A 24,113-nucleotide genomic window follows, 5' to 3' on the forward strand; every position below is an offset into this window, starting at 1 on the left:
ACAATAAATGACACAATTGCAAATTACAATACACTTGACAGATTGTGCGAAAGTAACACAAGGATAGGAGGTTATTTAGCGCTCTCCGTACAGTATGTGTCCCGAAAGTGCACCTGTCAGTCCGAGGAGGTACAGTAGTTGCAGGCGTCTGCTGTGGTTGGCTGTTGAGCAGTCTTACTGCCTGAAGGAAGAAGCTGTTACGAAACCTGGTGTCTTGGGCTGTATACTTCGGGACCGTTTTCCGGGTGGTAGCAGAGAGGACAAGCGCACAGCTCATTTGTCCCGGAACGGGCGTGTGGAATGTCGTCTTTGTCTTCACTGCGCTTGGACAAGGGATTGTACTGGATGCTGGGTGTGTTCAAATCCGACATTTTTTTTAAAAAAAAGTAAATGAAGTAGGCAGTGCGGGGGCCGTCCGTTCCCATGGGCTCAAAGTCAAGTCTCTTCAATCGCCATTGTTTTTGAGTTCTCTCTAAACGGCCAACACCTTAAGAACATTCTTGGAAACCATGTTATAGATACAGTGGATATAAAAAGTCTACACACCCTAATTGTTGTAGGTTTTTTAATTGCAATTATTTTCCCTAATAATTATCTACCGTATGTGTCTCTCTCTTGAATTGTGATGGTTGCAAGGTCACATTAAAGATGGGAAAAATGTCTGACATGATTTATATTGATTTCTGGCTTTACATCACAAAAACCTGCAATTTCAATAAGAGTGTGGAGACGTTTTATATCCACTGTATCTAAGGCAATAACTAGTGTAATAAGTTATGAATGAGATGGAATGAAGAGCTGCAGACACAGCAATGCCCCAGGGCCTTGTCTCTTGATGCAGGCTTAATTTTACCAGAGAGGTGGATGTTCATACTGTACATGTTCATTTTGTGTTGGTGATTCTCCAGCATGCTGTAGGTTCTGCAGTAATCTGGGGCAGAGTTGGCTGACAATTTAAAATCCTTGTATTAGATCCTGAACAACGTTCAGGACATTTTTTCATCACGAGCAGCAGAATAGAGAAGCCTGACAGTTTTTGTCAATGATGTTGTGATCAAAAACTTAATGGGGGTGCTGGGGATCTTATGCAAAGACATACAAAACAAAAAGATGCATAAACATTAAGCTGTAACCTGCAATGTGGAAGAATGGTATTTTAAAAGAAAGCTTGCTTGCGCATTCAGTCACTAGACACAGAGGGTTTGTTCTCAATCCACTCAGATCTGAAATAACTAAAGAGACTTTTCTATGTTCTCCTCAAAACGGAAACTTTCTTCTGATTTAGTGTTTATCGTGTTCGGGAGTTCTGAAATTGTAATGACTACAAATTAAAATGTCCCTTTCTGCACACTTCCCTTGCACTCAAAAAACATTCATGCTATATTCTAAGAATAAACTGAAAGCTCAGAAGCAAACTACAACAAAACCATTTAATAACGTGAAATTTAATAATCCATGCCAAATACCAGTGGACATACAAGTGTTACTGTACAGATTAACACAGAAGTAAGCCTACAAAGCACCCACTCTTTGTTAACAAAACACGAGCAGTGATCCTTTTAAAATGATGTCTAAGAAGCCGGACTCAGCCGCAGTAATTGTGTCTGAGAAAGCCTACTAGACTGCAATTGAAAAGAAAAATTACAAAAATATTTTAATTCACATCCCATCACGCACACACTGAATGACAGAAAAAAAAAGAGATTTACTTAAATCCAGTTCTCGATCATTGAAAAAGAGATATCTGCTTAACATCTTCCTCAAATTCGAAGACACGTCTAGAACTGGATGTGCATAATATCCCACATTTGTACACCTTCAGTTCTCTTAACTAATCAAGCCGCGGCAATGAAGGAGTCATCAGCTTGTCGTCCTTGTGGCTAAAAAAAGCAAGAAGACAAATCAACACAAAACACCGACATTACTAACATGTTCTATGCCTATTTAGTACTTGAGAACAAAACACTCATTTTGTCCGGATATTGGGGATGGTTAGCATACGTGGCAATGAGCACTAAACACACACGCGGGATCATATTTCACAGGACGGATCTCCGAAACACATTGGAAACTCTCATCGAAATATTCTGTTAGGCTAAAAAAAAAAAAAAAAAAAAAAAAGAACTTGTAAATGGGCTGGACTGGCAGATCTCTTAAAAATGTGAAAGGAAGATTTTTAGAACAAGCTAACAAATACAAATCTGAATTATGCAGGAGATGTGGATTACTGCAGAGTTTCATTAACATGCTCTTAGACACGATACTGTATACATATTACTGTACATTCCCAAAATGCCCTTAAATAATTAAACATGAAATAATCCCACAACAACAAAGAACTGCCAATAAAGCATATTTTAGATAAGTATACCGTAAGAACCAATTAACTGAAGAGGTACATTTATCTAGATGACCACTGAGCACAATAACATTTAATTTCTCTAAATTACGTCTTATTTGTTAAATCGTATTTTGCTATTAAGAAGGCTTTAAAAAGGATGCTGGCTTCTGCGTGTGATGGCTTGACTCAGTGGATGATACGTTCAGGGGGCAAAGTATCAACACGAGGAAAAAGCAGGTAGAATTATGTTGTAGCAGGTACCTAAACAGATCAGGACTGTATTTTAAGACCTTGTTGTGAGCCTTTCTGAACTATGCGCAGGGTTTAGGCTCATGCTGGGACAGACGGACAGATGGAAGATGATTCCCCATGCGGCCGATTCCATAAATAACAGCGAGCGGGCCCGGCTGTCATGGAGTAAAGTCAACCCCCCCTCCCCCCCCCCCCAGGGGGGGACCTTTTCATACCTTGACGAAGATGCGAGCGGGCAGGAAGCGGCGCAGGAGCTGGCTGGTGAACCCTGGGAAACGCACCAGGTTGATGTTGAGCAGGGGCAGGTTCTGGTACCCGGCCATGAGAGGGTAGAAGTTATACAGCATCTCCTGCTCGGCGCCAGGCAGGATCCGCAGTCGCACCTGGAAGCGACACCCCAGATTACACACTCCGTCCCCACCCTGTGCCGCCAAGCGTCCGAGCCACCCAGGAAGTGCTCACAGCCCCCTCCAGGACCGACAGCGTGAAGCAATTCCGCGTTCTTCCACGCAACCGCCGCTAGGAAACCGATTCAGAAAAGAGCCCGAGACGCGAGAAGAAATCATTTTGTGGTTTTATAGGTGCTCCGTGACGAAGCACATCGTGCCAATGCTGTTCTGCGTTGCAGAAATGTCAGCTGTAAAAGTGGAAGGAGGCGTCAAAGCTGAACTGCGTAAAACAGCAGTGAAACACTACACCTGACGAGGTTTTTTAGAGTGTTTGCCAAGCTCTTAAAATGTTTAGGTTGTCTTGCCATTTCTTAAACCGGATAGCATTCTGCCACTCTCTTTCCCACCCCCAGCCGCGATAAAAGACGATTTTAAATTCATAACAGCTTAGCAGCTGGAGTTAAGGGCCTTGCTCAGGGGCCCGACGGAGTAGGATTCCTCTGCCGGCGGCGGAGTTCGAACCGGCAACCTTCCAGCCACAGGAGCAGATCCTGAGCCACAGAGCCACCGCTATAAATGATACAGACACCACTAGCCGAGCAGTGACGAGGCCGAGGAGCATCTTTAAGGGGAGGGGACCAGAGCGGATGCAGTGCGGCAGGCCGAGCCGCAGCAGGTGGCCGTGGACAGGACTCAGTCCCACCTGCTTGAGGCCGGAGAACATGAAGGCTTCGCTGGGCTCCACAGACATGTCCACCTCCTGCACCAGACTGGTGCGGTTCTGGATGTGGTATTTCACTGGCAGTGACTCCCGCACTCGTCCAAACGACGGCAGATCTTGGGGTACAAAGAACATCGGATTCGCCAGCAGCGTTACATTTCAGAACAGGCGGCAAAACGGGACAAATTTCATTTTACTTACTCGCGCATTAAATACAGAAAAAAAACATAAGAAACAAAGGGGTAACTAACACTAACTTCTTTTGGGGGACTTGTACCCTTCTCCTGGGATTAACTTCTTGAACGAGCAATTTTATATCGTTTTGTTCTCTCATATGTGAAGGACTTCAATTAATATATTTAATTAGTTTATTCACGCCCTACCACAGGTTAATTTTGAGCAAAGACAAATCGTGAGATGCCATTCCTACATGTCAAGGTCCTATATAAAATGAATATCAGAATATTACTGCATGATTCTGATGTCAGGTCATACACCTAAGGCTGGCTTGAGAAGTCTCATTTTTTGTCAAAAGAACCTATCAAAGGTTTGCATCTTGTCAGATTGCAAATATAGGCAAATATCCATTCAGTATGTGAACCTTTCGCAAATGCTTAACAGAGCTCAAACAGACTAACACCGACACTGAAATCAACAAACCACTGAGGCAGAAATTGCTAGACGTACAATTAATATATAAAAAGTAAAACGGTGCATTTAAATGAAAGCATCCAACAAGATTAAAAGCTCGGTCAATATGCACTTATGACCAGCAATTTGCTGTCTTACCTGCATGTACATACAGTGGAATGGTTTCTACAATAACATGAGGCAGAGTGATCACAGTTCTCACAACAGGTACATTTTCACCTGCAGATTTTCTGAAATACAAAAACAATACAATATGTACTGTATATACGAGGATCCAATCCTAGGTACACATTCAGAAACCACAGTGAACCCAAACAACAATGGCAAAAGCAAAATGATTTTTCAGCTTTCACCCCTGTTATTAGTGGTGACCAATTTCTAACAGAATGGATAAGGGAATGAAAAGCTACAGGGAGCACGGATAACTTGCATTCAAAAAATACCATATAAATAAAAAACTGGTGATACATATTTTTTTCCAAAAAAATAGGAATAATTACAACCAAGCAAATCCCAGTTTACACGGGTGTACCAATTGCATGTGACTTGACCAGTCCTCGATGATAAACTGACTAGTTTCTAGAGTGAGACCTGGGTTTAAGATATCACTCCATTGAATAGTGAACGATCATGCATTTGCATTTTAAAAAGATGATTGATATTACAACAATATACACAATCACAACCTGTAAAATCTCAATCACTCCACGTGTTTCAAAGTAGCTACGCAATCCAACTGTATAAAATACTCTACATAACCCATCTACTTAGCAGTAACCCCTTAATTCTTTACACTATCCTCCCTTAAAGTCTCATGTATTCCTCAGTCAAATTACCCCCCTAAGGCTTATTGACAGATCTCTGGCAAAAACACACACAGCAACAGTTTGCCGATGGCGGTCAGATCTATCAAGAAGAGAGCGCTGACCTTTTCCAGGATATAACATAACGCCCTGACGCCACTCCACTTGTCCCGTTGGCCACTGGGGGGCACTTCAGGCAGAAACACTCGCTGGCACACTCCCCGGTCTGTAGCACCACTGCAGGAACAGCAGACAGAAACAGGCCTTCCCTGTCAGAAACACCACGTCCTGCTCCCGCACCAACAGCATTTGGGGGAGAGTCACAACGTGAGCACTGAGCTAAGGGTGATCAAACATGTTGCTGAACTCCAAAGCACTTACGGAACAGTAGATAAATCTGGGGATTACACCTATGCCTTAATGACCAGGTCTAGTGCAAGTGTTCACATTACTCCTATCCTGGTGTCCTTGCACTGGCTTCCGGTCAAATTCCGCGTAGACTTTAAAATCCTCATGCTCACCTATAAGGCTTTACATGGCTTGGCACCTCAATACCTGTCTGAACTTTTATCGCCCTACTCCCCACCTCGCAACCTCCGCTCTTCAAATTCTGCCCTCCTTACTGTCCCCCAAGCCCGTCTACATTGTATGGGCGACAGGGCCTTCTCCTGCTATGCCCCCAAGCTCTGGAACTCTCTGCCCAAGGATATCAGAGAGTCACCTTCTCTAAACTCCTTCAAATCTAGACTCAAAACCTTCTTCTTCAGAAAAGCCTTTACTTAACTGGTTCCATTCTTCACCCCTCTGCTCTTCTTAATACCACCTTCCACGGTCTCCTCTATTGTTATTGTTGTATTGTTGTAATTATAATTGTGTCCTATCTTGTGAAATCTTCTTAATTATTGTTGTAGTCTTCTTATTTATTGTTATTGTCATCCTGTAAAGCGCTTTGAGAAGCTACCTTTAAAGGCGCTATATAAAATAAAGTGTATTATTATTATTATTATTATTATTATTATTATTATTATTATTATTAATGCATTTTTAAACGTCCTCCACTCTCATTTGTGACCCACATTTAGGCATTTAGATATTTAGAACTTTTAATGTGACGCACAATACTCAGATGGGGTGTAAAAGCCAGGAGAGGTACGCTGATGTTGTACTGTATGTAACCTTGTATCAGTGTGTTCATTACTCTTTAAGTTCTGTGTAAGACACCTAACCTAATATTTTTGACCTGCCGTTACTGCTGTGTCCCATAAGCCAGCCACTTCCTTTGTGCCGGGGGGGGGGGGTAACACAAGGAAAACATACTGGATTCCCAACAGACCTTGAGGGACGCAACCGCGAGCCCTGTGAACCATAACCGAGGCAGAATTTTACACGGCTTTTCTCCGGCGGTTCGTTTCACACAGCGCGGCAGCTGTGGCAGAACGCACCCTGTTCCAGCGGGGACTCCAGCTGACCCACGGCGGCCATGGGGGCGGCCAGCTGCAGCTCGCTGGTCGCCAGGTGCAGGGGCCAGGGAGAGGCGCTGAGCACGTCGGCCATCAGGAGGAAGGGGATCTCCGCGTAGACGCGGTCCAAGTGCTCGAACTGGGAAAGCAAATACAGATCGACCGCTAGCGCGCTTTGCCATGCGTGTGCCTCTGTCCCCAAAAGCCACGGGGCCACAACAGCGAGCAGATGTAGAAAAGCACTGGCTCTAAATCAGAGGAAAAGACATGGGGAGTGCTGCTGGCCGGCCGCGGTCTCCACGCAGTATGTACTGACCTCTGGGTAGCTGAAGGCAACGCATTACACGGCGCAAACATGAACAATGCAAGAAGAACAAATTCTAAAGAAATTATATTCATTCACAGTAACAGACATGAGATGGAAGGTAACAGAGGAAGAGGCAGTGCCGAGAAAGAGATGGATAGATCGTGTGAGAAAAGATATGGAGGTGTGTGAAGTGAGTGAGGGAGATGTGCTCGACAGAGACAAGTGGAGAAGAGCAACCAAAGCAGCTGACCCCAGGACAGGCTGGGACTAAGGCTGTGAAAAAGAAGAAGAAGAAGAAGAAGAAGAAGTAACAGACATGAGATGCATCCTTCACGGGACCCGAAAATGAGGAAAAGAAGGGCAGCACTGTGGAACAAATAATTGTTGTTGTTCAAACATCCAATTGTTATGTGGAAGCCAAGCTTTGATACGGGTTTTGAGAATACTGTTGTAAGCTACCAGCGCCCAAACAGGTAGCTTCTTTTGGAACTGCTTTTTATGTGATTTTAACATCAGCGTGGCTCATGTCAATAAATTACTCACAGCAATTATTTTTTCCTAAAACAACCACTTACATCTTCTACACTTCTTCACAACACTGAAGAATACAGGGATCATTTTCAATGCTGAATCGCGCCTACCTTTGTGGAGACAAGCTTAATAGCAACTTCAAAAGGGACCACAGTTTCAACAGTCACAGTTTCATCCTGAAAATAAAAGGACAATGTTAAACATGGCGTGCATCACCTAAAAAGAGCATACCTTCAGAACCAAAGCACTGTAGCAAGAAATATTCCCACTAGCAGCTCTTTTGGATTCTTAAAAAAAAACAGAAATACAAATATGTGACAAAAACTTACTTTATGGCACTTGCAAACAATTTCTTTATCTTCAACTGTTGTGTGTACAGCATACGAAACATGGACTAGGAATATTCTTGATCCTATTGTACCACAGCGGATGTACAGTGGCTTCTCTATCTGTAATAAAAACAGGACAAAGGGATTATACTTAACATGAAAGAAGCACAGCAAAACATAGTCTGATAATTTTGTTCTTCCCCATTTAACAACCAGATAGACGTTTGTCTTTCTTTCCAGAGATGTATCAACGTCAGAACAGTCTAGTGTGAGAGAATGCCAGACCACGTTTTTATGGACAGTCATCACAGCACAAGCACTTATGCCTTCTAAACTCACAGTTTATTTTCATGATTTTATCATCCTTTTATAAGTTTGGCAAAATCTCCAGTGTCAACCTAAGAGGAAGTTGTAATTGTCATGGCGTAGTTATATCACTTTTTCACTGTGCAGTCTGGATTATCTGGAAAAGCCAGACAAACATCACATATTGTTTTGTGAATATACAGACAGTAAGACTCACTCATTTACCAATTCATTGGTATTTATTAATTAAAGTTTATTAATTATTTATTAAAGTATTTTCTGATTTACCTACAGGCTGCTCTAGGATTTTCAGCATTCTTCAGTCCCTCTCCTGCGTACAACTTTGAACATGTTTTTTTTCTTTCCACTGCAAGTAAGAGGCTACGTGTGTTACTGTACCTTCTGTCCTGGCTGCAAATCTCCAAGGGAGATATCAGGCAGCAAAGCAGGGTGGGAGTCATCACACATTTCAGAGCTGCTCAAGGTGACATGAGTCGTCTGCGAGAGGTTAGCATCCTGACCTAAACAGACAAAGTTTGCCCGTTTTTTGTCATTTAAATAAAACAATAATTGCAAAAAGACAGCTCGACTTACAGTTTCCTTAAGTTTTAAGACTTGCATTTGTGATGCTTTCTATTTTTAACAAAGACCGTAACCAATGAATGTCTTGGAAGGAGACCAGAAGAGGGAGAGGGAGGTGTTGCCATTAACCTAGTCTTTTTAGGTGTTTTGCCAATACTTCCAGTTAACAATCCAGTGTTCTACGGAGAACTCAATTCATTGTGCAACGATGTGCAGAGCTTCACATGAAGGCCCAGGCTGACCTGGCTTGAGTCCAGCTGTCAGCTTGACGTCTTTGGCAACAGTGTCCTCTTGAGAGTGGATGGTGACCACCATGCAGTACATCTCATTGTTCAAAGCCGGAGGTTCGTGACGGAGCTGCACAGAAATCCTTGGAACTCGGGAGATAATCCTTAAAAAACAGTGGGGATTGGATTTGGCACTTGGTCACTCAAATAGGGATGATTAAAGGTATTTATTTCAGAATATCTGACCTACAAATGTGTGGTAATACCGAGAAACAGATAATTCCAGATGAAGAACTATAAACATAATAATTATAGACATCTTGACTTAGTGATAAAAAATGCTCTCAAGCACTTGTCTACATTCTTTCATTTCGAACATTAATATTACACCCGAGATAAGCTGTCAAAATACAGTACAAAATATCAAAAGGAGTATATGGACATCTGGTTGGACAGCACCAATCATTTTATTTGTTAGAAAAATTATTCATTAAAACATTAAATGTCACGTAAACAAATAGCAAAGTAAACTAAGGCCTCATTTCTGCAACTAGGCAGATATAGTATGCATTCTTCCTTGTCAGGAGTCAGAACACGTGGTCAGTGAGTACTCACATGGTGTTGGCCTGTATAGAGATCGTGTCCCAGTCCAGCTGGTTGTCAGGGCGACGGGGCCTTCTCCTGAAGGAGCGGCTTGCCTGCAAAGCCTCATGGGAAGACGCTGCATCTCCGCCTCCCCCTCTCCAGTTTAGGAACACGCATCTTCCACTCTCACTGCCCAGCATCAGGTCAACAGCTGTAATCTGGGACACAGAGAAACCAACAGCCTAGGAATGAGCGGGCGTCAGGTAAGCAACCTTTCACCATACAGCTATGCATTAATGGAAATAAACTGCAAAATACACCTGAAATAAAAACATAAAAAGGACATACAGTATGTTTCTCTAGTGCAACAACCAGGAAAGGCACTTACAAACCACTGATTATTGCTGTGAATAGAATTGATTTAAAAGGCTATTTACCGTCATATTACAAAACAATGCTTAGAAAAAGCAGTTTGGAGCAGTGGTTCAAATCCACTGTGAGCTCTGCTGTTGTACCCTTGAGCAAGACGTGACCTGACCTGCTCTAGTAGAATAACCAGCTGTAAAAATTAGAAATGAGTGCAAATGTAAGTCTCTTTGGGGAAAAAGCATCAGCCCAATAAATCAGTAATTTTGCAATAAAATCTCTGGGCCCAGGGTGACTTGAGAAAAGTGTTACACACTGATATTTATAAATCTTAACTCATAAATAATGGGATGACGATCATGATGAAAGAGAAAGAGACCAGCGATTATGAACAACCTCATCACAAGCAATGAGAGATGAGGTCACGCCACTGCTCTTTATCACCCTTAGATAAATCCAGACTATATATTTGCCATAACAGCCGATACAGAAGAATCAGACCTTGCTTTCAAGATTCTTAGATGTGGTGGGAAGCGGTTACCTCGATCTTCTTCCCCACGTCTTCAGTCCTGGCCACAAATTTGAAGGAATATTTTCTCATCTTCCCAGGGACCAGACACATGTTCTCCTGAGTGGAGGGTTCAAGGATGTCATTTGACTGGCAGGATTCCTCGATGACACAATACTGGCTGTAGTCCTGAAAGCAGAAAGGATCCGTTTATGAACTCATTTTGATTCTTTCATGGATGGCTAAATCAGATGCAGAAGTAATGATAACCAGTTAAACGTAACATTATGGAGATAAACACATCTGATCCTTCTGAAAGCATTCTTCAGAGTCAATTACGTAAATCTCTCATACTGGGAAATGGGGTTTGGGAAGTGAAAAGAGATCTCATTTGAAATTATTTGACTTGCAGTGGGGGACACAGATAAAAATATTTTTCAAAGTCATCCCATCTGAATAAATTCCCCTTTCCACCAGAGGAAGCAACAGAAAGCACCACTGGAAAATCTGTCACTAATGCAGGAACACACATGGTTAACATTAGCTTAAAGCTAATCTAAAATATTAACTGAAATTCTTTTCTAGTTTATCAGGAGCAATTATCCTTTAGGAGCAATATTTCTGCTCAGGCAGAAGACAGTTGTTAGATCAAACGAAAGAGACTAAGAAACCAAATCACCTTATTACTTAAGCTGACACAGAGCTTGGAGAATCTGATTGGGTGAGGGCAGTCTGCCTTCAGGTAAACATGAAGCTGAACAGGAACATCCACATGGAAGCTGGGAGACAGGAACTTGGCTTTGCACTGCACTGTAATTAGGACGAAAAGACCAGATATATTTCAGCCATGCTGTGACAAATTCATAATGGGAATCTCATAAAATTCATATATTATATAAATATATGAATCATCATATTATTCAGATTACATAAATACAATAGGTCTGATATATTTATTGTTGTTTAAAGAGAATACAAGCAAAAAACTCAAAGAGAGAACATTTTGCACAGCTGTATGTTTGGCTGTTTCCCTTAGTGTCAAGTCCTTCCGAACAAGGTTCAGTTACAGTAAGGGTAAATTTGTCACAATCAAATTTTGTTTTTATAATCACATTTGCCAGCACAGAAAAATAATAACCAACCAACCACTTTTGCACCGAATTAAAATAACGTGCTTTTCTGCTGCTCAAATGCTCCTATAGCAAAGTCTAACGAGCTTGGGGGAAAGACGCTTTTATGCTTTTTAAAGGTTTCTTTGTTGTCCCATATCCTACAACTGCTTTGTGGGGCAGAGGGGCATCAAAGTCTCCCCGCTCACAGTAGCTCTTTTTCTTATCAGGAGGGCTTAAAACGGCCAGTCAGCCTAACCACCATGGCTGGGAAGAGCCAGAGAGCCTGGCATAAACTCAAGCAAACAAGAGACGGAATGCAAATTCCTCGGACTCCGAGATATGGTGGTAGAATCAGTTCATGGACCAGGGAGCAGTGAGGAAAAACTCCTCCTATGACGCCATGCTGCCCCATGAAAGTAAATGATGCTCCCCTTGCAGTCAAGTTGAATACTACAGCTGAGTATAATACATAATAAGTATAATATATAATGTATAATGAATAATACAACTTCAATGTCCTCCTGCTTTAACACGGAACACACTTAACACTGTATGTGACAGGCTGCTAGCAAAGCTGTATTTTCACAGTACAGCATATAGACTCGTAAAGAACTGAATTGTGGGACAGGCCTGTTTGACAGAGAAAACGTTTACCTGCACATAGTGGAGGATGATTTCTTGAAAGCGCCTATACAAAGATTAAACTGTGACCAAGTGAATTACCGAAAGGAACGTAGTCCTGCACTTCGATAGCCAATTCATTGCTGCCGGCAAGCGAGACGCGGGCCGCCCACAGGTCGTGCGCAGCTCTCGCTGCCGCCTGGTCGCAGTCCGGCTCGGCCTCAGGGACTTCGTTCTGGGGCAGAAAGAAAGCAGGGCAAATGTGGAGCCAACTTCGAATTGAATAAGATACGTTTTAAATCGGACTACACAAACATGAAAAGCTTTTTCAAAAACACATAAGTGTCTCTGGTCCGTATTATCTACAGACGGATGAAAAAGAAAAATTCTGGCATTTCTGACAATTACAGAGGCAGATTTTCAGGCATTTGCAGAGGCAAGTGGAACGCTACCATGAGACTGCCCATGTGGAATTTTCTCATCGAGATTCTCACCGAATCCGAGCCTGAAGGCTTCTCTTAAAAAACGAACGGCCGAACTACCAAGCTCACCATCAACACTTTGATTAAATTCTTCTCAATCCTGGACTTCTGATCGTCGCGCAGAGTGGAAGCTGGAGCTTGAATTAAGGCTGCAAAAATGCGAACACAAGAAACACTCCCCAACTTTCCACCCATTCAAGCCGCATTAAGCCATAATAAGCCCTTGATACTGCCAGTAAAAAGAACAAGAATGGTAACCAGTAATTACTTTTTTAATTCTTTACAGACATCCTTTAGAATATCCTTTATAGAAACACATGGTAGAGCTGCATGAGAGCTCGGACCTGTCCCACCCGTTTCTCGTATGATGGGACGAAGGATAACCTCTGCCTTGCACTTCTGGCTGAAGTGAAGCCAGTGTTTGGCGTGTCCTGTGATCAATAGAAGTGATCGGCCCGGCGTGGCGACTGCAGGGGAAGCCTGCGCTCCCGCTCGGCCTGCTGGGAAGGATACCCCTGCCGATGAGCTCCAGCGCGTACGTGACGTAGTCCTTCACCTGGCCCATCAGGTAGGAGCACCTGAGCGCCGTGGAGAGGATGGAGGTGAGCAGGGTCCACCAGCGCTCCATGCGGTAGTCACACGTCACGTAGTCCAGCAGCCTGCGGGGCGACAGTCATGCGGTCACACCGCCGCCGTCAACACAACACGAACAAGCCACGCGCCCGCTCACAGCCGAGCGAGGACAGCAGCAGAGCATGATGCTAACTGGAAGGGGGTGCGCTAGGATGCCAGGCGGGGGGGGGGGGGGTGCCACTGTGGCCCCCTTTGAGCTTAGTTTAAAACGCGCGTCTGTAAAATGCTAGATGCTCTGGACAAAAGCGTTAGCCAGAAGAAAAAAAAAAAACACATGCAGAAAGTAAAAGCAATGGCCAGAATTCCCACTCTGTAACTATGAGTAGCAAATCGTGAGGGTTCTCCCTGACCAATTCGGTAAAGTCTGCTACCCAGAGACAAAAAGCCACTTACTTCAAGGCTTTAGTGTAGTCCTTTGCATGATAATATTGTTCACCCATCTGCACCACTGCAAAACATTTATAAATGATAAAGCATTTGTCCATTTTTTACAAAGGGTAAAAAAAAAAGCTGTACCGTATTTTGTACAAGATTTTTCACAAGGTGATAAACTTACTCAGGTGGCTCTTCATCCTTGGGCACTTGTACTTCTTGAACTGAGCCACAGCATTGCTTAAGAGAGCAATGATGAGTTCCTGAAACACATCAGCAGGAAATCACAAAGGCACAGTGGGCCAACATGCCTTTGGGTTTTCAACCAGTGGAAGAGACGGACAAAAATATCTGATACTTTTCATGAGAAAAAGCCAAAGTTGAAGGGTACTGTAAGCTGACTCCTGCTTCTAGTGACAAAGCACTGAGTCATCAAACTCTTCCTCCAGTCTGGCGGTAAGTTTTATACCTGGAGATTATGCAGTTGTGCAAAATAATGTTCATTTGGGATGGCCTCTTGAAGTGATTAATACCTTTGGCGTCAAATATCTATAGCTACACGTCTCAATTTTAGACATGTCTGCAAATTTAAGAGAAGGATGGAATCACAGCATATGTTTCACACCAGTTAATTCATTAGACATCTTCGGTATCACTTGTTAGAATGAGTACTTCAGTAAATGTCAGGGAGATACTCATGGCAAATAAGATGTGTTTAACAGACTATTACACTCCTATCACTGCTGGAGATGGCAGGAGGTAATACGTGTGTCTGTGACTGCATCAGTCCGATACTGCCATCTGCATTACCCCAAGATAAAAAACAGATGACTCAAGGTGCATTTGACTTGCTGCTTAAATACCGCACATTGCTCTGGTTTTAGAAATATACTAACCGAGTGAAGAACTCCTCTCTCTCGCCTCTGGAGAGCCAGGATTCCTACTTTTTCCTTCTCAGGATCCGGGGGATCAATACCTGCAAATGTAAGGTTTAAAATGTAAAAAAAAAAATGGGACTATGCCAGAAACAGAAGTCTCTAGACATTTTCCTTCTAATTCCTTTTCTTCATAGATATATGTTAATTTAGAGGCATACGCTTTTAAAAACAGAGGAATCTGCTGTTTTATTATAGAAGTATAGAAATGCCAATTGTGTCAAGACTAGGCTATCTGTCAGCCCTTCTTCATGTGACAGGCTGGGAGCTCTGCAGTACCCAATGGGAGGAGTGTGGTGTCTCTCACTGACGGGACTGAATGCCTGCAATGGCAGGTTCCCTCTCTTAGGGAAGTGAGCACTAGATGACTATTCCCAACCATAGCCTACTCTGCCAGGTCTGTGATACTGCTTGGGGAATCCAGGTCACACAAGGTTAGTGACACTACACGGAAAACAGTCCGGAGCCACAAAACACCAAGAGCTGTCTTTTAGCTTGAAAACTTAAAATGGCCCTGAGATGAATAATTAATTTCCTCAATTAAGGCGACACCTAGTGGAACATGGGAGATAAAAGATATTTTATTCTAATGCAGCTAAAGCCACTGTACTGGTCCATTTTATAGAGTTCTAAGTACCTTTTTATGTTTTTTTTAGAAAACATTAATTATTTAATCACTGGTCAGGCTTTAACTAAGCTAACTGTGTTTTCTTACATATTGTTCAACAATGATAAACAGCTTCGCAGTGAAATCTTACACATCCTTAAACCTTCACTCACTTTGGTGTCCCTGTCTCCAGGGTCTCTGTCCGTAGAAATCGAGAGTTCCAGTGGGAGTCTCTAGCGGATCAGGGCCGGTGGAATTTGCAGAACCCTAAAAACATCGGAATCTCAGACTATAACAAAGGTGGTATCTTTAGTCCTGGAGAGCCAGGGCTACATGTGTCACCGTTAAAATAATTTGTAACATCTGGGAACAACTTTTGTTGGGAACAACTACATTTTAAACTCAAGAGCAGGAATTTTTGTTGCAAAGTATAGATCATTGACCTGCAGGACTGGGATGGCCACATCTTCTCTGTAATCAAAGTCAACAAGTGCTCTTTGGCAAGCAATTACATCACAACTTCATATTACTGTACTTCATGTTATCAAGTGTGCAAAGCTGCAGCTGTAAATCAGCGTTTAGGGAGACTGGTTTTCTTAATGCTTATATGTGATGCCTCCGGGCTCTGCACCGATCTGAGCAGCAGCTCATTTTAATTGTTACATTTCAGTGCCTAGTCTTACTGAATGAATCCGTACTGATGAGATGTGAAACGCATCCGTAATATAACTGAAATACAAGGTTTCTAATTTCCCGAAAGTCAGATGTGAGATGCTATGCAATCGTTTGGGCAAAGCTTGGCCCTGGCACTTGATATCGCTGTCTCAGCTTTTTGTATTGCTACAGCAGATTCGAGTTACAATGACTGACCTTGTCTAGGCTCTGGTATCTCGCACAGGCTGGGGGAACGTGGGCCACATACCTCCTGAGGGCAGAGCTGGCTGGCCAGCTGTTTGCGCTCCTGTGCGTAGCAGGCTGCCTGCTGGTAGTAAAACCCCGGGTTTTGAGTCTGGATGGCTGTCAAACCCAGCTTAATAGCTTCATCAAATAGGTCGCCGAAGGACTGAAACCTAAAAGAGCCAAATCAACAGCTGAAACGAGCGCAATAATCACTTTATTGGCCATATACAATTTTTTGTATGAGGAATTTTGTCTTTTCGCAGACCCCAGCTTGCTCTCCATGAGCACACACAGACAGGGAGAGAAGCTGGGGGTCAGAGCAAAGGGTCGGCCATTTATACGGCACCCCTGGAGCAGTTGGATTAAGGGCCTTGCGCAGGGGCCCAACGGAGTAGGACTCCTCTACCGGCCGCGGGATACACACCAGCAACCTTCCAGCCACAGGCGCAGATCCTGAGCCACAGTGCCACCCCTCCGCCCTGTCTGATAGGGCAGAGTAACACCTATCTGATCCTGCCTACCAGCCACACTGTGGTTTTATAAAAATTCAGTGGTTGATTCGTTGTACAAAGCAGCAAGAAAAAAGCTTAAATAATAGTGGTCAAGAGGGGATAAGGATAATCACTTTTTTAAATCCTTTTCAAAATTTTTAAATTGATTTTGCCTTCATCTTTTCTACATCATCAAAACCTCCAATCCGTAGTTTTAGCTTACCATCCAAGTCCTATAATTTTAACGTTCATCAGATGGTGTAAAATGGTGGTTAGGGATGTTTTACGTAACACATTCAATTATTCTAAATGTTAAATGGATACATAAAGAACGCTAATCATTTTGTCACCCTCAATATGTGAGATATATTTTACCTGTATATTCTGTAGTTCTGTCATATTCACTGTTACTTCCGCACCTTCCTATTGCACTACAGTTGTTGTGTTACCTGCATTTTAAAGTGCACTGGGGTGAAAATTCCCTCTCACTTTTCACTAGATATAATGCATCACTCATCCACAGACTGATCTATCCTTTACCAGGTGTTTAGTGTCTATGAATATACATTGTACTTCCACATCAGATGCATGAGAAAATGTCGAGACATGAAACTGAGCTATGCAGGATTAAAGTTGATCATAAAGTTATACACCCATGTTGTAAAACAGAGGAAAGCTGTGCAATAGTTCTGAGCAGAACAACAAATGTATTTTTAAGTTCTGAATTTTTTTGAAAATGTAATTTTCAATGAGGAATAACACAAAGTAGGTGGTGAATAGGTCAATCGACAAAAAAGAAAACCATGCATTAAGCCAGTTATTCCAGTTCAAGGGATGGTACATTAGTTACTTGCTGTACAGTGGAATCCTGAAGCAGGAAACAAAATAATAGCATTTTCACTGCCTGTAACTTTCTTTTTTTCAAGGTGCAACTGCGCCAACTGGAAGGAAACTCGAATGTCTCCTGGGTTCCCTGAGCACACGGGGAGGTATTTTTATTAAGCAGAGCACTGGCATTCATTTCACTTTTGGGTCGCTCTGCAGCGCTTCCACACTGAGGAAAAGCCTTACTGTTTGGACATCCAGGCAGCGTGCTCGAAGGCCAGCTCGGCGCTGCCTATCTTCTTCTTACACAGGTCGATGTGCTTCCTGAACTGCGCGATGGCATCCAGGGGTGTATTGTGCTGGAAACACAGCCGGCATATCTGTCAAAGCAGAACCAGAAGAGATCAGAACCGGTCCTTATGAAAACAAAATGTGTGTATTTTAGCCCAAAATGAAGACGCAGCCTCTTTCAGAGGCAGTACAAGGTAACACCATTAACCGATTTCTTCTCTTTTCATGCACCTTGTAGTTGATAAATCCGGCCATGGTCTTGATCTCCAGCATGTTGGTCTCGTGGGCTCTCAGCTCGTGCACGAGGTTGTAAGCAGTCCTGTAATACCTATTTCATACACAGCAGAGAAGATATGGTCAGACAGCGGACGCAGGGTGGCCAGTTCTAGTCTTGCACCATCCAGTCACCCTTAAATCATCAATACAGATAAAACATGGGACACGTATGAGTCTCGATCAATTTAGAAGCTCACCAATTCAGTCAGCAATGGTTAACTGTGGTCTGCGAGAACTACATGATATCGGCATTTTCACTACAGTTAACCTCTAAACAGTTTAAAGGGAGAAATCGTTGGACATGCAGAGACAGATGAACTGTGGCTCTTCAGGCCCAGAGTTGGCCATCACTGAGCAAGAACATTATTCATTATTAGTCGTATTTTCTTACTCTTACTTTGATTCACATCGCAATAGGATAAAGAATCAGAAACTACTTAAAAATGGTGTTTTTAAAAAGGCAGCAAAGGTGTCTTTCACTTAAAAAATCTCTATTTCTCAATCAGAAACATATTTCATTATGTAATACACTTCTTTTCTGCACTACATGTTTTTCAGAAATATAAACAAAAGTTCTTCTTAACGTGAATTAAAGTTTGAGGTGTGGCACAATGTATTTCTCACAAATTAACATAAACAGCAACTTTGCCAGGCCTTTAACAATCCTATTTTGTAGTAAATAGCTAGAATCTCAATAAAGAGAGCCTTACTTCAGAGCATTTTGTGTGTCCTGCTTCAATTCACTGAAGAACGCTGTCTTAAACTGATGTCTCACAAACAAAAGCTGCAACAAATGAGGGTTAAATCACTTATAACACTTATTTAAACTGATTTAATAATTACATAAAGAAAAGAGCATCTTGAACATCAATAATGTTATTATAATTAGTTGAAACAAAAAAAACAAGACTAGAAGAATGCAGTTTACTAACATCTGCATATTAAATAAAACCAAATTCAAACTTTTGTTTTCAAGAGCACATCATACCTCATTACTGACTTGCAATTTCTGACCTGTAACAAAATAAACCACCCATTCATGTAGCTCACCTGATGGGTTGTTTTGTTCAGAAATTCTTTATGAGATTTCACCCTCCTTATTTCTGTGTAGTAATAGGTCTGAGCGTGCTCATAGAAGGCGTTCTCCAACCTGCAGAGACACAAGTCACCAGCAGTAAGCCACATTCAATGCCTTCCACCAGTGCCACCAAGCTCTGAGCGCTCCGCACAGTACTGGGCAATTGTCCACCGGCTGAACTGTTGAGCTGAGCTAAACCCAACTGGTGCAACTGCAGTGTTAAAAACCGATCCATTGCTGGATCATTAGTAAGCAGGTCAGGTGACAGTGTTACCAACTTCCATCGCTGCCTTACTTTAGTCAACGGACGAGAGAAACAAGAGGAGGAGGAATCTGGTAGCATTACAACTTAGGATAAAAAAGGAAAGGTTGATGACAAATGACAGGGGCCATTCAGCCCATCAGGCTTTGGGAGTTAGTAGTTCATTGGTCCAAGGATCTCAACCAACTGTTTCTTAAAGGATGCCAAAGTATCAGCTTCAAATACATGGCTGAGTTGCTTGTTGCAGACTCCCACACCCCTTTGGGAAAAGAAGTGCCTCCTATTTTCCACCTCCATTTTATTTGGACAGATTCAGGCATTCAAGAAACGCTGGAATCTTGAGAATTCCGAACGAAAAGGGGACAGTTCGAAGGTTCAGATGTTAAAATGAATAACAATGGGCTGAAAAGGGGCCGTGCCACCAAAAATAAAGCAAGCAAGAGTACAAAACACATTGTCACCGGCAATGTATTTTGTGTTTCGCAGTGCAGTTTTGCACAAGATGTAAACTGGTGCTCTAGTGAAGGACTGTTTCTCTCCTGCGACCCTACACATCATGTATCGCAGCTGGCCATCAGCTCAACGTAGGTCCACCAGTGAAAAGGGCATCTCATAGATAAGATTAAGGCTCTAACCCACCTGCTCCTCACAAATTACAAGCAAAACGAAAGCCTTCAGAGACAAATAGCGAAATGACAAATGCGGGGGCGTGTTATCTGCGATTGGCTGATGTTAGGATGAAATAATAATGTAGACATTTACTGTGCTCACATCAAAGGCTGAAGAGATTTCAAGTTACGGCTTTCTCACCTGATAATGTATCCCACCAGGTGATCGGTGTGCGGAAGCACAAAGAGGGATTTTCCTGAAAGGTCACAGGCGTTGCACAGAGCTGCGGCTCTCTCCGAAGCGATCAAGTCTTCTCCTACAGACGCCAACACAGGGAGACAATCCAGAATGGATGCCTGGGCTGAAAGACTAGTCAAGGAGAATCTCTCCAACAATAGCCAGGTCCTCTAGACTTCACTTATCACTCCTTGCCTTCCCTCTGCAGACGACGGCATCTCTATTACCACAAAACCCACCCCTTCAGGGAAAATAACAGGTGTAACCCACATAGATTATAGAAATAAAAACTTCCCAGTATGGGGGATGCAGAAATGTCAAAGCAAGAAGGGATTAAGAAAAAATGGATGACAAAAATGAAAAAGTACAGTAAGTGCAAATAATTGTCATTGTTTTGGAATCACATCTCTCCTTTCACCCTAAAACACAATTACGCTTTTAATCGAACAAACAGGTGAAACTGTTTTTGATGAGCACATATATCATTAATGTACCTAAAATATTATCAATGGTAGGCACTAACACAAAAAAAAGCTGGCATTTGATTAAAACATTTCACAAAGAAAATGATGATGCCATCTGTAGCCAATCCAAATGAAACTGCTGTTCTTTCTCACACCAGATGATCTTGTTTCTCTCCCAGATCTGTTTATTTCACCAGATTGTAGTTCACCTAGAAGCGATACCTTAATTCAACACAGCTTGCAACCTGTCAAAAACACCTTTAAAATATGTGTATCAAAATTAAAAAACAAACAAACAAGGAAACCAAAAGACACTGCGATTACCTGGGGGAAGAGGTGTTTTCTTCTGAATTAAAACAACTGCCACCTTTGTGTTCCTTCCTTGTAAACTAGTCCTAAAAAACAATGACAATTAGAAATGTGACTAGAGTGAGAGACTGTGTCAAAAACATTTGTTTTAAAATGTCATTAGTAAACTGCACTACTAAATTCCATCTTCACACACAGAAACCAGACAAAAAAAAACTACATACTAGATGCCAGACTGGAGAGATGTTATTCTTTTTTTTATTTTAAGTCTCTCAATGTCGGTGTACGTACCTCACAATTTCCACCCTGGTCGCGCACTCTGACTGCTTCTCCTTCCACTGAACCTCATCCCAGTCCAGCTCATAGAACACCACGACCAGAGCAGGCACCAGATTCAAGTGCTTGTTCATCCAGCCAGTTTTGAGGATTCCCTTGGGAATGTACCACTCGTAGGAGGTCCTCTGAAATCACAAAGTTATGGAGGAATACAAACTAGCTAAATAAAAACTGTGAGGAGGCTTTAAAAACAGCCAAACAACTGCAATACGGGAATTGTCTGATCCATGGAGGTTACAGAACATGGATGCAGACTGTAAACATACTCATTGACAGAAATGACCTTCTTCTGCAGGCTCTGGCTAAGCACCTCCAAGCCTGGCAGCGTGTGCCATGTCGTTTTCAGAAACGAAAAGGCTAAATGCACTATGGTGTCCATGTACCACATTGCGTCTCCTCAAAACGATCAAGCATGTCGCACAGAACACCACGTTTAAAACAAGAGAAAACACTGAAAAATAAAAAAGGTTCAATTTTTGGATGAAACATTGCCACAGTGGATGGAACAGCATTTTTGATTGTACTTTGTCAGAGATGTAGTTTACTACTTGGTTGCTAACCTGACGCACGAGATAAAGGGACAGCAACACCAATTAACATCAGGGCTATTGCATGAGCTCCATTTACACTAGTTAAAACAGAGTATAGAAAAAAGCAGCATGCTAGCTGAAAACATTCCCAAAACACAGAGACCTCATGTTAAAGTAGATAGCACTTCCTCTGATTAGTCATGGACTTTATGTATAAACCCTTCATTTGGAACAAAAACTAAAAGCAGACCTTGCTATTTTGATTTTTTTTTACACTCTCAGTGGTGAACCCTCTATTTGTTGTTTTGGCAAGGCAAAGTCTCACCTGACAGTCCAAAGTAAAGCATTTTTGATAAGCAGCAAAGAACAGGGCATTGATTTTTTTTTTGCTTTGCAAAAGAGACACTACAAGCTTCTCTCTTTCTTATAGTGCAACTCATTAACTGTGTATAACTGAGAATTAATCCACTGAGCCATAGTTTTATTACAAAATCTGTTTAACATGTCTACCAGGAGACTAAAGCCTTACAACAAAGCTGTTGGTAGTTTCTCACCTTTTCATAGCACAGATTAAATAGTCAAACTATCTTCTTTTGTAAGTTGCCCAAACAACACAAGAACAGCTGACTGACACTACAAGCCCAGCTAGACAACCAGAAAGAAACCCCATGTGACTGCTTGAACCGCACTCAGATCTGGGCAATATGGCTACATAACCAAAACACCTCCTACAATCAGTGTTGAGAAACAAATGACATTAGAATTCCTTCTATTCCTTCTGCTGGGACTGTGAAATGTAATAAGTTGGCTACAGTTCATCTCAGCGTTCCTGCTCTTACTTGTTAGTTTCTGCTGTGCTAAAAAAGGCAGGCCAATTAAACTGAAATTTTTATTGGGGGTTAAAGTGAACATTTCAGAAATAAACAAGTCATGTAGCGATGATAACAAGCACATTGTTTTCAACATTCTTACCCCTAGGCAGACACTCCTTCAGTTTTCTCATTCCAAACAAAAAATACTCCAAACACAAATAAAAGAAATCTGTCCTGATGTGGATGTGCACAAGCTGACTCTCTTGGTGCTGGCTAGGTAGGTGTCTAGCCTGCTCCTTATCCCAGGAATAATGAGACATGAAGAAAACAAAGCCACAGCTGGTATTTCAAAATCAAATCTTACCTTGGTCCTGCATTTTGGGTACTCATGGTCCCCAGGCAGTACTTTAAAAGAAATGGGAACTCGGTCAGCCCTTCTGTTGGCACAGAAAGCATCCCAGATCGCCCTGTGCACAGCGTTGTACACCACGTCCAGTCCCGTCAGGGCCACAAAGGCCATAGGGCGGCAGCACAGCTCTGGGGGCAGATCCCATTGTGGGGCACTCATCTTCCCTGGGCCAGGAGCAGGAGCTGAAGAAGAAACATCCGTCACTCCAAGCAGACTTCCAGGCAGAGGGTTAGCCCTGCAGGTATCTACAGCTCTTGGCTCCTGGGCTCGAGTCTGCATGCCAGGGGGTGTTCTGTGTGGAGTTAGTTTGTTCTGAATGCACTTTACTGGGGAGAGTAGGTATTTTCCCTGGTGATGGACTGACGTCCAGACCAGTATGTGGTGCCCCCTGAGCCCCCCACACAGCGGCAAGCTGAAGGTTTGGCAAAAACGCCGTTCAGCCGGAAACAGGGTGAGGAAGCTAAAGAGACAGACCGTTCATACTAGTTCTGTCAGCTGAGGTTGCTGGTACACAGAACACCTGACAGAAGAGTACTTCTGCAACTCGGGACTAGGTTAGAAACAAGCAGACCCAAAGCCTGAACAAAGTAAAATGATGGATTAAGGCATCGGCTATCACTGGGAGGGAGAACACGCACACTCCACACAGAGAGACAACCCCAATCCAGGATCGAACAGGGGCTCCGAGGTTTCGAGGATGCAACGTCAAACAGCTGTCATCTTTGTAAATAATTCATTTGGGGGGGAAAAAAATAGTGTTGTCATCATATCTGCTTCCTGCGACTCTCCGAACCCCAGAATTATAACGAAAAACAGGGCGGCAAGGTTTGCAGAGTGCTATGCTGTATTAAGATCCGCTTTGTATCAAACCAGATCTCACAGAACAGGCAGAATCAAGTTTCATTTTCAACCCTCCCGAATCCTTAAGTACTACGATCGCTTCGTCTGCGGGGCATTTCAATAATGTGCATCAAAGCGTCCAAAGGTACTGTCACCTTCACTGCCAACTTCACGAACCCTTCCTTCACCGTGCTGGTACTGACGGACTCCGTCACCTCATCTCTCAACAACACCGTCCACAGCTGCTCGACCCAGGAAACTGAAACGCCAAACGCGTTGATTGACAGCGCTAAGGACCAATCAGAGAGCCACAGTCTGGAGATG

At 42.7% G+C, this 24,113-nt stretch overlaps 1 protein-coding gene across 2 annotated transcripts; it reads right to left on the reverse strand.

Moving 5' to 3' along the window:
* Positions 1-1,416: 1,416 nt before the first annotated feature.
* trappc11 (trafficking protein particle complex subunit 11) lies at positions 1,417-24,098 on the reverse strand. 2 transcript variants are annotated; one of them, XM_088641762.1, is made up of 30 exons: positions 23,945-24,098; positions 22,905-23,131; positions 21,154-21,323; positions 20,878-20,948; positions 20,054-20,168; positions 18,954-19,053; positions 18,614-18,687; positions 17,859-17,955; positions 17,583-17,716; positions 16,043-16,190; positions 15,294-15,387; positions 14,475-14,554; positions 13,763-13,841; positions 13,600-13,654; positions 13,087-13,232; positions 12,643-12,704; positions 12,194-12,326; positions 11,038-11,168; positions 10,392-10,547; positions 9,515-9,702; positions 8,915-9,063; positions 8,490-8,611; positions 7,785-7,904; positions 7,566-7,631; positions 6,600-6,756; positions 5,283-5,394; positions 4,493-4,584; positions 3,686-3,819; positions 2,809-2,976; positions 1,417-1,880 (listed from the first exon to the last, which is right to left on the reverse strand). In XM_088641762.1, exons 2-30 carry the CDS (start codon positions 23,106-23,108, stop codon positions 1,836-1,838), a joined length of 3,402 nt encoding a protein of 1,133 aa, XP_088497888.1. In that variant the 5' UTR covers positions 23,109-23,131; positions 23,945-24,098; the 3' UTR covers positions 1,417-1,835. The 2 variants fall into 2 exon arrangements, with proteins under 2 accessions (XP_088497888.1, XP_088497963.1); XM_088641837.1 differs by having other exon boundaries at positions 23,967-24,064.
* Positions 24,099-24,113: the final 15 nt, after the last annotated feature.

This window comes from Lepisosteus platostomus, chromosome 1 (assembly GCF_059453375.1).
Source record: "Lepisosteus platostomus isolate fLepPlt1 chromosome 1, fLepPlt1.hap1, whole genome shotgun sequence".
Lineage (NCBI taxonomy): Eukaryota > Metazoa > Chordata > Actinopteri > Semionotiformes > Lepisosteidae > Lepisosteus > Lepisosteus platostomus.